Below are 13,446 nucleotides of genomic sequence, written 5' to 3'. Positions count from 1 at the left end.
TCCTGGTGTCTCTTTCTCAGTAGTGCATGTCTCTTGGTGTCTCTTTCTCAGCAATATATCTTCCTCAGCCAGAGGTCAGAGAGAGACTTCTGCCTCTAAGAGGCCTCCTTTTGAGCCCGGCAGGGTGGCCAAAGCAACCAATCATAACATCAGAATTCTAAGCACCTAAGAGAGGGCAGGAACCTCCCAGAACACTGCTTTGTGTTGTGCCCAATAGAAATACCCCAGGTGGATAACTTTTACAATCAGGAGCTCCTCAGTTGCTCACAGAAAATTCTACCACAGAGTTTACTATGATTTATGGCTAGAAAAGCCATACCAGGTAATTTACTAACCACAATGATCAAGAACCAACTGAAGGGAGAAGTCGAAGCTGCACTGAAGGGATTGGCCAAAAATGGAGCTCCAATAATTGACAGAATACCCACTGAGATGTTTCAACAAATGGATGCTGCACTGGAGGGACTCATTTGGCTATGCCAAAAGATTTGAAAGACAGCTACCTGGCCAACTGACTGGAAGAGATCCATATTTTTACCCATTCCAAAGAAAGGAGATCCCACAGAATGTGGAAATTATTGAAAAATATCATTGATACCACATGCAAGTAAAATCTTACTGAAGATAATTCAAAAATTGTTGCAGCAGTACAGAGAATTTCCAGAAATGCAAGCTGGATTCAAAAAGGGACATGAAGTGAGCGATAGCATAGCTGATGTCAGATGGATCTTGGCTGAAAGCAAAGACTACCAGAAAGATGTTTACTTGTGTGCTTTATTGACTATGGAAAGGCATTCGATTGTGTGGATCATAACAACTTGTGGATAACATTGAGAAGAATGGAAATTCTAGAACACTTCATTGTACTCATGAGGTACCTGTACATAGACCAGGAGCCTGTTATTTAGACAGAACAAGGGGATACTGCATGGTTTAAAATCAGGAAGGGAGTGCATCAGGGTTGGTTCCTTTCACCATACTTACTCAATCTGCATGCTGAGCAAATAATCCAAGAAGCTGGACTACATGGCATCAGGATTGCAGGAAGGCTTATTAATAACCTGAGATATGCAGACAACACAACTTTACTTGCTGAAAGTGAGGATGACTTGGACCACTTACTGATACTACAGTCTGCAGTATGGATTACACCTCAATTTAAAGAAAAGAAAAATCCTTACAACTGGACCAATAAGCAGTATCATGATAGATGGAGAAAAGACTGAAGTTGTCGAAGACTTCATGTTACTTGGTTCTACAACCAATGCCAATGGAAGCAGCAGTCAGGATATCAGACAATGTATTACACTGGGTGAATCTGTTGCAAAATACCTCTTTCAAGCACTGAAAGCAAAGATATCTCCTTGAAGACTAAGATGTCCTTAATCCAAGCCATGGTATTTCCAATCACCTCATATGGATGTGAGAGCTGGACAATGAGTAAGGAAGACCAAAGAAAAGTTGATGCTTTTGAGTTGTGGAATTGACAAAGAATGCTGAGAGTACCATGGACTAACAAATCTGTCCTGGAAGAAGTGCAGCCAGAATGCTTCTTAGAAGCGAGAATGGCCAGACTTTGTCTCACCTACTTTGGTCATGTTGTCAGAAGGGACCATTCTCTGGATAAGGCCGTCATGCTTGGTAAAGTGAAGGGTCAATGGAAGAGGGGAAGGCCCTCAACAAGATGGATTGACACAGTGGCTGCAGCAGTGGGCTCAGGTACAATAGGAATAATTAGGCTGGCAGAGGACTGGGTAAAATGTTTCGTTCTGTTATACATAGGTCACGATGAGTCAGAGAGGACTCAACAACACATAACAACAACAGTAGAAGACAAACAGGAGGACTAGGACTTCCTAAAAATTAAACATTTATGCACATCAAAAAACTTTTACATAGAGTAAAAAGAGAACCTACAGACTGGGGGAAAAAATTGGCAACAATATATCAGACCAGTGACTAATCCCTAAAATTTATAGAGAACTTCAATACCTCAACAACAATAAAAACAAACAATTCAATTACAAAATGGGCAGAGGACATGAACAGACACCTCATCAAAAAAGACATTCGGTGGTTAACAAACACACAGAGATGCTTGTGATCATTAGTGTTGTTGTTGTTGTTGTTATGTGCCATCGAGTCGGACCCGATTCACAGCGACCTCTCCTTGGGTTTCTGAGGCAGTATCACTATGGAAGTAGACTGCCCAACCTCCCTTTTGAGAATGATTAGCATTAGAGAGATGCAAGTCAAAACAACAGTGAGATATCATTTCACTGCAGCATGAATAGCAATGTTTTTTTAAAAAAAAAAAAAGCTGGTGAGGGTATGGAGAGACTAGGATATTTCCTCCATTGCTACTTTACCTGTAAAATGGTACAACCACTGTGGAAAACAGTATGATGCTTTCTTTAAAAGCTAGAAATATAAATACCATATTATCTAGCATCCCACTAGTAGGTATAGGTCCTAGAGAAATAAGAGCTAGGACATCAACAGATTTATGCACACCCATGTTCATCACACCATTATTCTCAATAGCAAAAAGACTGGAATCCATCAACAGATTAATAAACAAATTACGGCCCACAGAGAGGACTACTACACAACATTGAAGAATAACAATGAATCTGTGAAACACCTCAAAACAAGGATGAACCTAGAGGACATTATGCTGAGTGAAATTAGTCTATCACAGGAGGACAAATACTGTATGTGACACAACTGTAAAATGTAAGAAAAGGTTTACACACAGGAAGAAACATTCCTTGAAGGTTACCAGGGATGGGAGGACAAAGGAGAATTAAATAACTAAAGGGTAGACACATATTAACTTGGATGAAGGGGGAGGTCAACACAAAATGATTAAGGCAGTGGAAGATACTGGGAGGAGAACAAGTGTTAAAGGCAACAAAAGTAAATACTATTATATACATAATCCTGCAATTACTCTAATAATAATTTATGAGTGCATACATAGATAGACACTCAAGCTGAACAAGGGTAGGAAGGCAAATGGGACTACACCTATGAAAGACTTCATATTACTTGTTTCTACTATTACAACAACAACTACTATCAACTCTAATGGAAGCAGCAGTCAAGACATCAAAAGACATATTGCATTGGGCAAATATGTTGCGAAAGACCTCTTTCAAGCACCAAAGAGTGAAGATACCTCCTTGAAGATTAAGGTATGCCTTACTCAAGCCATGGTATTTTCAATCACCTCATATGTCTGTGAAAGCTGGACAATGAATAAGGAAGACTGAAGAAGAGTTGATGCTTTTGAGTTGTGGTGCTGGTGAAGAAAGATGAAAGTACCATGGACTGCTAAAGGAAGTAACAAATCTGTTCTGAAAGAACTGCTGTGAATTTATATCAGTTTGAATACATAGGTATATATTTTCATATAATATTTAACATACCTATGAATATATATCGGGAGTTCTTGGTAGCAGAAGGCTGGCAGTTCAAACCCACCAGCCACTCCTGAGAAGGAAGGTTGGGCAATCCTACTTCTGTACTGATACTGCCTAGGAAACCCAAGAAGGGGTCGCTATGAGTCAGGGCCGACTCGACGGCACATAACAACAACAATGAATATATATCAGTTTGACAGAGGATATTTCTAAATATGTATTTGTATGTGCTGCAAATATATCCATGAATATATTAGAGCATGGGGGCAAAGTTATGAAAACTTCTTAGCCATAACCTAACACTTTGAGGGACTGAATCATTGGGCATGGGGGCTCAGGACCATAGTCTTAAGGAGACACTAAGGTAAACTGGCATAGCATAGTCCCCAAAGACAATGCTCTATATCCTACTTTGGTGAGTAGCAACTGAGGTCTTAAAAGATTGTGAGCAGCCATCTAAGGTGCAACTATTGGTCTCTCCCCATCCAGAGCAAAGAAGAGTGAAGAAAATCAAAGGTGCAAGGAAACAATCCAAAGAACTAATAGACAACATGATACCCAATTTCCATGACCCTGAGACCAAAAGAATTAGATGGTGCCTGGCTACTCTGGTGGCATATTGCCTATGGCATTCAACTGCTAACCAGAGGCTGGTGGTTCAAATTCACCAGCCACTTCTTGGAAGGAAGGTTGGGCAATCTACTTCTGTAGTGATATCTCCTCGGAAACTGAAGGAGGGGTTGCTGTGAGTTAGATCCGACTCCATGGCAGTGCATTTAGTGCATGGCTACACTGCTAACCATTTGGAAAAGAGCAACAGGAGGTCCAGAATAGGGTGGGAGAAAAATGTGAAACAAAACTAAAAATTATTAAAAAAAAAAAAAAGATGAGATTTACTGGTCTAATAGAGACTAGTAGAATCCCCCAGGCAATGACCTTTAGACACCTTTGAAACCTGGAACTGAACTTACCCCTGTAGCTCCACTTTCAGGCAAACAGTAAAGAGGTCTATAAGGTGAACAACAATACCAGTGAGGTACACACTCATTGGGACAATCAACCATATGAGCTCAAAGGGGTAGTAATGTCACAAAACCAAATGTGTATGAATTGTTAAATGGAAAACCGATTTGCTCTGTAAACAACCACCTGAATCATAATTTAAATAATTTATTTATTTAAATAAATAATAAACTGAAACTCATCAGCCCATTGGCTAAATTTTAAAAGTATACTATGTGCTTATGATCTCCTAAGCACTTAAGTTATTAATCATTGGCCCTTAATCTTTGCTTTAGCACTTACTTATACAAAGTCCTAAAGAAAATTAATTTTGTATATTTAATACATCTACCAAACCAGTGTCCATTCTACTTATGCCTATTATTATTATTCAGACTCTAATCCTTTTATATACGTAAAGTTCTGTTAATAGAAAACATAGCATCTCTATGAAGGATTCCCTGATTAATTTTATATAACTGCAGTAATTCCAGATTCCTCAGCAATTACTTAGCCAAGTCCCTACTGCTGGTATTATACTCCCCATGTAATCCCTCCATGTGTTCTACCATCTTTTTTTCACATTTGTTGGTCCTCACCAACCTACCAGCCACTCCTCAGAAGGAAGACTGGGCAACCTACTTCCATAGAGATACTGCCTCAGAAACCCAAGGAGGGATCACTATGAGTTGGATCCAACTCGACGGCAGTGAGTTTGTTTTTGATTTTGGACCAATACATGAAAGTGAACTGTGTTCTTTCTATCCCTTTACAATGGTCCAAACATAAACTCTGTTGATATGAAATCTTTCAGCTTGGAATATAAAGAGATGGGCAAAAAGGAGACAACCTGGACTATGGAAGGAGGTGTAAATATCTACTCTATATTTTTCTACTATGCAGTGAACTGTGAAAAATTAGGCAAACATTCTTACTGAGGATTTAGCTTAATGTATCAGAAAAACCATCATGCAAATTCCTACATACTCTTTTAAATCAACAGTCCTCTTCCAATTTAAACTTGGCTCTAATCTCTTGCCAATTGGGTTCCTCCCAAAATTAATTTTGTTCTTCTCCAGTGTACTCTTTTCTGAGCCAGCTTTAGTTGTTGCTTCTTCCTTCTTAGGTGCATCATCAGGCTCAAACTTCTCTTCCTGCTGTTCTTCAATGAATTTATTCTCCTTTATAAAAAAGGAAATATATATGTATATATTAAGATACTTTTTATAATAATATCACTTCTAAATTGTCTGATGCAATTCAAAAATTAATGCTGATGAAAAGAAAATCTCAGATGTGTGTCTAACTTGTGCTTCAGTGACACCAAAGTTGAATAAGGGCAACTTCAGGACTGAGGCCTCTATTTAAGCTAGGCTGACAGTAACGTGATGTTCTAGAATTCATATCTCTGCTGTAGTAGTCACAGATACATAGCAAGGCTGGACCTATTCACACCTCACACTGTTAGAAAAAAATTAAACTCAAATTCTGTACTGAGCAGTATACATCATGATCAAATTGCTGAAAAACAAGGATAAAGACAAAATTTTGAAGACAGTCAGAGGTAAAAGACATATTACATATAGAGGAAGAAACAAACATTGAAAGGGACTTCTTGTTAGAAATGATGCAAGCCAGAGGAAAAGGAAATAATATCTCTAAAGTAATGAAAAGAAAAATCAAAATTACTAATCCAAAATTCTTACCTAGACCAAAAAAAATTTAAAAAAACAAAATAAAGACATTCACAGATGAACAAAAGCTGAAAGAATTCACTACCAGAAGACCTATAATACAAAAACCGTTAAAGGCATTTCTCCAGACAGAAGGAATATCATATTAAACAGAAACATGGATTTCTGAGAATCCATGAGAAAAACAAGAGAATTGAAAGCTACAAAAATGGTAAAAATGACAATAAACATAAAATGGTTTTTGTATTATTTCTAATCATTCTAAAATATAATTGACTACCTAAACCAAAGTGGTAACAATCTTTTGAGGGGTTTATGATGTGTAAAAGTAAAATGTATGTCAATAATAGCACAAAGGATATAGGAGAAACATTTCAAGTACACATTCATAAGAGTCTTAAGTAATTTGTAAGATGTTACAATATTAATTAAAGGAAGATAGAATCATTTGGAAATATATGTCCTACAGCAACCACTAAGAAAATTTTGAAAAGAAGTATAACTAATAAACTAAAAGCATAAATAAAATGGAATCATTCTTAAAAGCATTTTCATTTAATTCAAAAAGGGAAGAAAAAGAGAGGAAAAGAACAGAGACTAGAAGGAAACAACAAACAGCAAACAAATATGGTAATTTAAACCCACTTACATCATCTGATAGAAATACTTAAACACCTGTAATTGAAAGAGAAATTTCCAGATTGGATGAAAGAGGGAGACCTAATTATTTGTGGTCTTAAATAAATCAGTTCATATTATATATTATATATATAATTATATCCTTATAGGGTATAAATACATTAAGAATGAAAGGTTAGAAGCAAATATTCCATATAAACACTAACCAAAAGAAAATAGGAGTGGCTACATTAAAAGCAGACAAAATAGACTTCAAGGTAAAGAATATTATCAGGGATAAAGAGGGACATACATAATGACAGAGTCACTTAATACATAATCCTAACTATGCATGCAACGAAGAACAGAACTTCAAAATGCATGTAGCAAAAATAGAAGTAAAAGGGAAAGTAGATAAATCTACAAAACTCTTCATTCAATAACCAATAAAAAAGCAGAAAATGAAACACTAAGGACATAAAAGATCTGAGAAACACTATCAATCAACTTGATTTAATTGACATTTACAGAAAATTCCACCCAACAATAGCAATTACACATTCTTCTAAAATGCACAGGAATCTTCACAAAAACAGACCATATCCTGGGCCATAAAACAAAGCTCAACATATTTTAAAGAATGAAAATCATACAAAATATCTTTTATTAGCACAATGGAATTAAACTAGAAATCAGTAACAGAAAGATATCTGGAAAAGCCCCAAATGTATTTATCTGAATGAAAACACAACATATCAAAATCTGTTTATGCAATGCTTTGAGGGAAATGTACACATTAACTTATAGCAGAAAAGAATAAAAGTCTCAAATCAATTATATAAGCTTCCAACTTAAAAAATTAAATAAAAGAAGCAAAGCAAACCCAAAGAGAATTATAAAGAGCAGAAATAAAATAAAATAGAAAGCAGGAAGAGAAAAGCAATGCATCCACTGCTGTTGCTTTGAAAATAAAAAGTTAATATATCTCTAGCTAGACCAATTAGGAAAAAACAAGAGAATACATAAGTAACAAAGAGTAGTAATTAAAGAAGGGTCATCATAACAGAGCCTACAAACAATAAAGGATAATAATGGAATGCTTTACTTTATATCAGTAGTTAGATAAGGCAGATGAAATGTACATCTTCTTTGAAAAACACAACTTACAAAGTTCACAGAAGAAAAAACAAAAACTTGAATAGTTCTATATATAGGCAGTTCCTGGAGTACAAATGAGTTCCATTCCTAAGTCTGTATTTAAGTTGAATTTGTACATAAGTCGAGATAGTTAGGTATAGTTTGTATCTAATGTCAGTTAGTCAAATGTTTGTCTTACTATATAGCATATAGTGTACTCTTCTACACAAAAAAAAGAAAAACATTTCGAGATATATTAAAACATCTTTAACATAATAATAATAATAATGTTCTGGTACACTTTGCAAAATAATGCCCCATTTGTTATTACAAATCACTGTGTGTACCCCAAATGTTTAATAGGTTTTACTGGGATTAGTTTGTAAGTATGGACTGTATGTAAGTCAGATGTTCATAACCTGAGAACTGTCTGCATATTAAAGAAATTGAATTCTCAATTAAAAAAACTTTCCAACAAAGAAAACTCCAGGTACAGATGGCTTCACTGGCAAATTCTACCAAACATTTCAAAAAAAAAAAAAAACCGAACTCACTGCCATTAAGTCAGATCTGACTCATAGTGACCCCTCCTTGGGTTTCCCAGGTGATATCACTACTGAAGTAGATTGCCCAACCTTCCTTCCAAGGAGTGGCTGGTGGGTTTGAACCACCAAACTTCTGGTTAGCAGTCAAATGCCTTAGGCATTACACCACCAGAGCTCCTACCAAACATTTATGAAAGAAATAACAGCAATCCTACACAAAATTCCAGAAAGAAGAAAAGGTATGAACACTTCCCACCTGGTTTTATGAAGCCACTTTACCCAGATACCAAAACCAGACAAAGACATTATAACTACTAACCAATATCCTTCATGAACACATTCAAAAATCCTCAACAAGATGTTATCCAATTGCATCCAGTAATGTATAAACAGAGTAAGATATCATGATCAAGTGGGGTTTATCCAAGGCACATTCAATTAATTCAATATTTGAAAATCAATACAATCACCACATCAATAGAATAAAGAACAAAAGCCATATGATCATCTCAAGAGATACAGAAAATCACCACCTCCCAGCTTTAAGCCCCTTCCCATGGTTTAAGTGGAGCCCATATGGAAAGCAGTAACAAAGTCCTCTCCCTCTCCCACCCTGGGTAGTGACAACAGAGCCCTAGTGGGGAGAATGAACTTCTAGCCCTGCCCAGGCACCCTGCCCAAACAGGATTTCTCACTAGGTGAGAAATCTGAATTTTTACTCCCACCTGGCAGTAAAAAAACAGTATCTCCATGCTCTCACTAGTGACATGTAAATAAGTCTGCTAAAACAAAAATTTAAATAAAATATAGAGGTCCACAACAAAATGCCAAAAATGTCCAAGACACAATCAAATATTGCTCATCATACCAAGAACTAAGAAGATCACAACTTGAATGAGAAAATATGGTAAACAGATGCTTATAACAAGATGAAACAGATGATGGAACACACTGACAAGATTTTAAAGCATCCGTCATAAAAGTTCTGCAATGAGTAATAATTATAAACACTTGAAACAAATGAAAAAATAGAAAAGATAATAAAGAAGAAAAAAATATATAAATTTTGGAAGTGAAATTTACACACCAAAATAAAAACTCACTGGATAGACTCAATAGCAGGATGGAGAGGTTAGAGAAAATAAACTACAGACTTGAAAATAAAACAATATAAATTACTCAATCTGAAAAATGAAGAGAAAGTAGATTGAAAAAATTGAACAGAGCCTCAGGATATGTAGGACCATCACAAGAGATCTAACACGCATGTCATCAGAATACCAGAAGAGAAAGGAATGGGACTGAAAGAGTATTTTAAGAAATAATGCCTGAAATCTTCCCAAATTTGGCAAAGGACATAAAGGAAGATTCAAGGAGCTAAGCAGACTCTCAACAGGACAGACCCAAAGAGATCTATAACAGGACATATCATAATCAAACTCCAGAAAACTGACAATAAATTTTTGAAAGCAGAAGATAAGCAATACTTTCATTAATAATTATAATAATAATGATTAAAATAATAGTGATTTCTCATCAAGAATCATGCAGGCCAGAAGGAACTGGCAAAACATATTTCAAGTGCTGAAGGTAAAAAACTGTCAAGCCAGAATATCGTATCCAGTAAAAAAAACCCTTCAGGTATTAAGAAGAAATCAAGACATTGTCAGATGAAAGAAAACTAACAGAATTTGTCACTAATATATCAATCCTAAAAGAGCGGCTAACGGAGGTTTTTGAACCAGGAAGAATATGACAAAAGAAGAAAACTCAGAACATAAGAAAGGAAGAAAATAACAACAGGAAGAGCGAAACTATGGATAAATACAATAAAATTTCCTTGTCTTAAGATTTCAGCATGAAAGTCAATGGTTGAAGCAAAAAAAATATACAACACTGCAGATGTAGTTAGAAATGTATGCTGAGGAAATATTTAAGACAATAATAAATGGAGAAAGGTTAAGGACATAAAGGGAGGCAAGGTTTACACTTCACTCAAACTCGGTAAAATGTCAAATGAATTGTTGTTGTTATGTGCTGTCGAGTCGGACCCGACTCATAGCAACCCCTCCTTGGGTTTCCAAGGCAGTATTACTACAGAAGTAGATTGCCCCATCTTCCTTCTGAGGAGTGGCTGGTGGATTTGAACCTCCAGCTTTCTGGTTAGCAGTCAAGTGCCTTAGCCACTATGCTACCAGAGCTCCAAATGAATAGATCATGATAAATTATGTATGTATAACATAACAATGAGAGCAGCCATTAAAACATCTATACAAAAAGATATTCCCTTTCTGTATGTGTGTGTGTGCGTGTGTATATATATATATACACACGCACACACTGCCATCAAGTCAATTCCAACTCATAGCAACTTTACAGGACAGAACAGAATTATCCCACAGGGTTTCCAAGGCTGTAATCTTTATGAAGCAGGCTGTCACATCTATCTTTCACAAAAACACTACAGATATATCTAAATGTAAGTCTAAGGAATGTTCAATTAAACTGCAGAAAAGAAAGGAACACAAAAACAGAAAAAATGAAAAGCAGAAGGAACAAACAAAACAAAATTAAAATGCAGACTTAAGCGCTAATGCATCAATAACTATAGTAAATGAAAATGATCTAAGTACATCAATTAAAAGACAGAGCTTGACAGAGTGGATTTAAAAAATGATCCACCTATATGCTCTTTACAGAAACTCATGTCAAATATAACAGTATGGGTAGTTTAAAAGTAAAATGATGGAAAATACATATCATGCAAATAATAAAAAGAAAGCAGACATGCTCTATTAATATCAGAGAAAACAGACTTCAGAACAAGGAAAATACTCTGGACAGAGAAGAACGTTACATAATAATAACAAGATCAATCTATCAAAAGAGACATAACCTATTGCCATAAAGTCAATTCTGATCCATAATGACCCTACATAATACAGCAGAAATGGCCCACAGGACTAGGAGCTCTGGTGGTATAATACCTCAGGCATTTGACTGCTAACCAGAAGGCTGGCAGTTCAAACCCACCAGTCACTCCTCAGAAGGAAGATGGGGCAATCCACTTCCATAGTGATACCGCCTTGGAAACCCAAGGAGGGGTCGCTGTGAGTTGGGGCTGACTCAACAGCAGTGAGTTTGGTTTTCTTTTTTGTAATCTTTATGGAAGCAGACTGCCACATCTTTCTCCTGCAAAGTGTCTGATGAGTTCAAAGCATTGACTTTTTGTTTAGCAGCCGACCACTTAACCATTGTATCACCAGGGCTAGCAATCCTAAATGCACATACAAAAAATAACAGAGCTTCCAAACCCATGAAGCAAAAACATACTAAAAGGAGAAATAGACAAAGCCACGCTTATACTTGAGTATTTCAACACTCATCACTCAACAATTAATAAACAATCAGCAAGGATGTAGAAAAAATCAACAATAATATCAGGCAACATGATCAAATCCTTATGTATAGAACATCCAACAATCACAGATTATACATTCTTTTCAAATACCCAAAGAACATACACCAAGATAAATCACATCCTGGGTCATAAAACAAACCTCAACAAATTTAAAAGAATTAAAATAATTCAGAGGGTATTTTCTGATCACAATTGAATCAAACCAAAATCAATAATAGAAATATAATAGGAAAATCTCTAAATACATATAAATTAAACAACATACTGCTAAATATTCCATGCATACTTCTAAATAATCCATAGGTCAAAAGGAAGTTTCAAGAGAAATTTCAAAACAATACATTGAACTAGATAGATGAAAATGAAAATGCAAAATACCAAAATTTGTGGTAGGTGGCAAAAGAAGTGATGTGAGGAAAAATTATAGCATTTATTGTTCACATTGGAAAAGAAAAAAAAAGTCTCAAATAAATAACCTAAACTACTACCTTATGAAACTAGTTTTTGGATTTTTTTAAGAGCATTATATAGACAAAGGAAGTAAAATTTGATGCATCTGCACAAGGTGCCAACCACTATGATAACAGCAGAATGAAGACTGCCTTATATCTTATCATTTTCCTGATTCCAGTGAGATGCACTAGGATATTAATACATCCCTTGAATTTCCTTGTCCAAAATACAAAATACAGCTTCTATGAAGCCAAAAGTCAGTGTAAGAGAAATTTTCTGATAGTGCAAATATTTGTAGTGTGTGGTTCCTTGTTTTATATACTTTAAGTAAATTACTGTGCACATACGAAATATCATAATTTCTTTAATTCAAATATGACTGCATTAAATTAACTGTATTATAGTGGCATAGTGCCCAAGGCATTTGACTGCTAACTAGAAGGCTGGCAGTTCAAACCCACCAGACACTCCTTAGAAGTAAGTTTGGGCAATCTACATCCGTAGATACCACCTCAGAAACCCAAGGAGGGGTTGCTATCAGTTGGATTCAACTCAACAGCAATGAGTTTGGTTTTTGTTTGGTATAATTTTTTTAAAATGGAAAAAGCACATAAGAGAAAAGCAAAGCAAAGAGAAGAAAGGAAAGACTAAATATCAAAGTGAAGTAGAAATAAAAGAGAAAAATCAAAACCAAAAGTTGGTCCTTTGAGAAGACTGATAAAATTGATAAACCTATATTCATATAAATCAAGAAAAATTAAAGAAAACACAAATGACCAATATCAGAAATGAGATAGGTAACAAAGCTATAGATTTTACAGGCATTAAAAAGATATTGAGGTAAAAATATGAACAAATTTATGCCAACAACTTTGAAAATTTAAAGGAAGTGAACAAATTCCTTTGTAAGATACAATTTATAAAAGCTCAATCAAGAAGAAATAAATAACCTACACAGCCTGATATTAAAGACATTGGATTTACAGATAAAATTTTTCCCACAAAAAACATTCCAGACCCAGATGGCTACTGTGGTGAATTCTACAAATATTTAAGGCAAAAACAACACCAATTCTATACAAACTCTTCCAGAAAACTAATAGGTAAGAGGGGTGGGGCAAGATGGCGGACTAGGCAGAAGGATTGCACAC

The 13,446-nt window shown here is 35.5% G+C and overlaps 1 protein-coding gene across 1 annotated transcript in view; it reads right to left on the bottom strand.

The window, feature by feature from the left end:
* Positions 1–13,446, bottom strand: part of ODAD2 (outer dynein arm docking complex subunit 2) — a 329,580-nt gene that overhangs the window by 283,191 nt on the left and 32,943 nt on the right. Inside the window, exon 7 of the mRNA XM_007951926.2 lies at positions 5,415–5,608. Coding sequence (XP_007950117.1) covers positions 5,415–5,608 — 194 coding nt within the window. The remainder of the gene's footprint in view (positions 1–5,414; positions 5,609–13,446) is intronic.

Source organism: Orycteropus afer, unplaced genomic scaffold, assembly GCF_000298275.1.
Source record: "Orycteropus afer afer isolate SDZICR_OR568_19922 unplaced genomic scaffold, OryAfe1.0 scaffold00319, whole genome shotgun sequence".
NCBI lineage: Eukaryota > Metazoa > Chordata > Mammalia > Tubulidentata > Orycteropodidae > Orycteropus > Orycteropus afer.
This window is presented reverse-complemented; position numbering and strand designations above follow the sequence as displayed.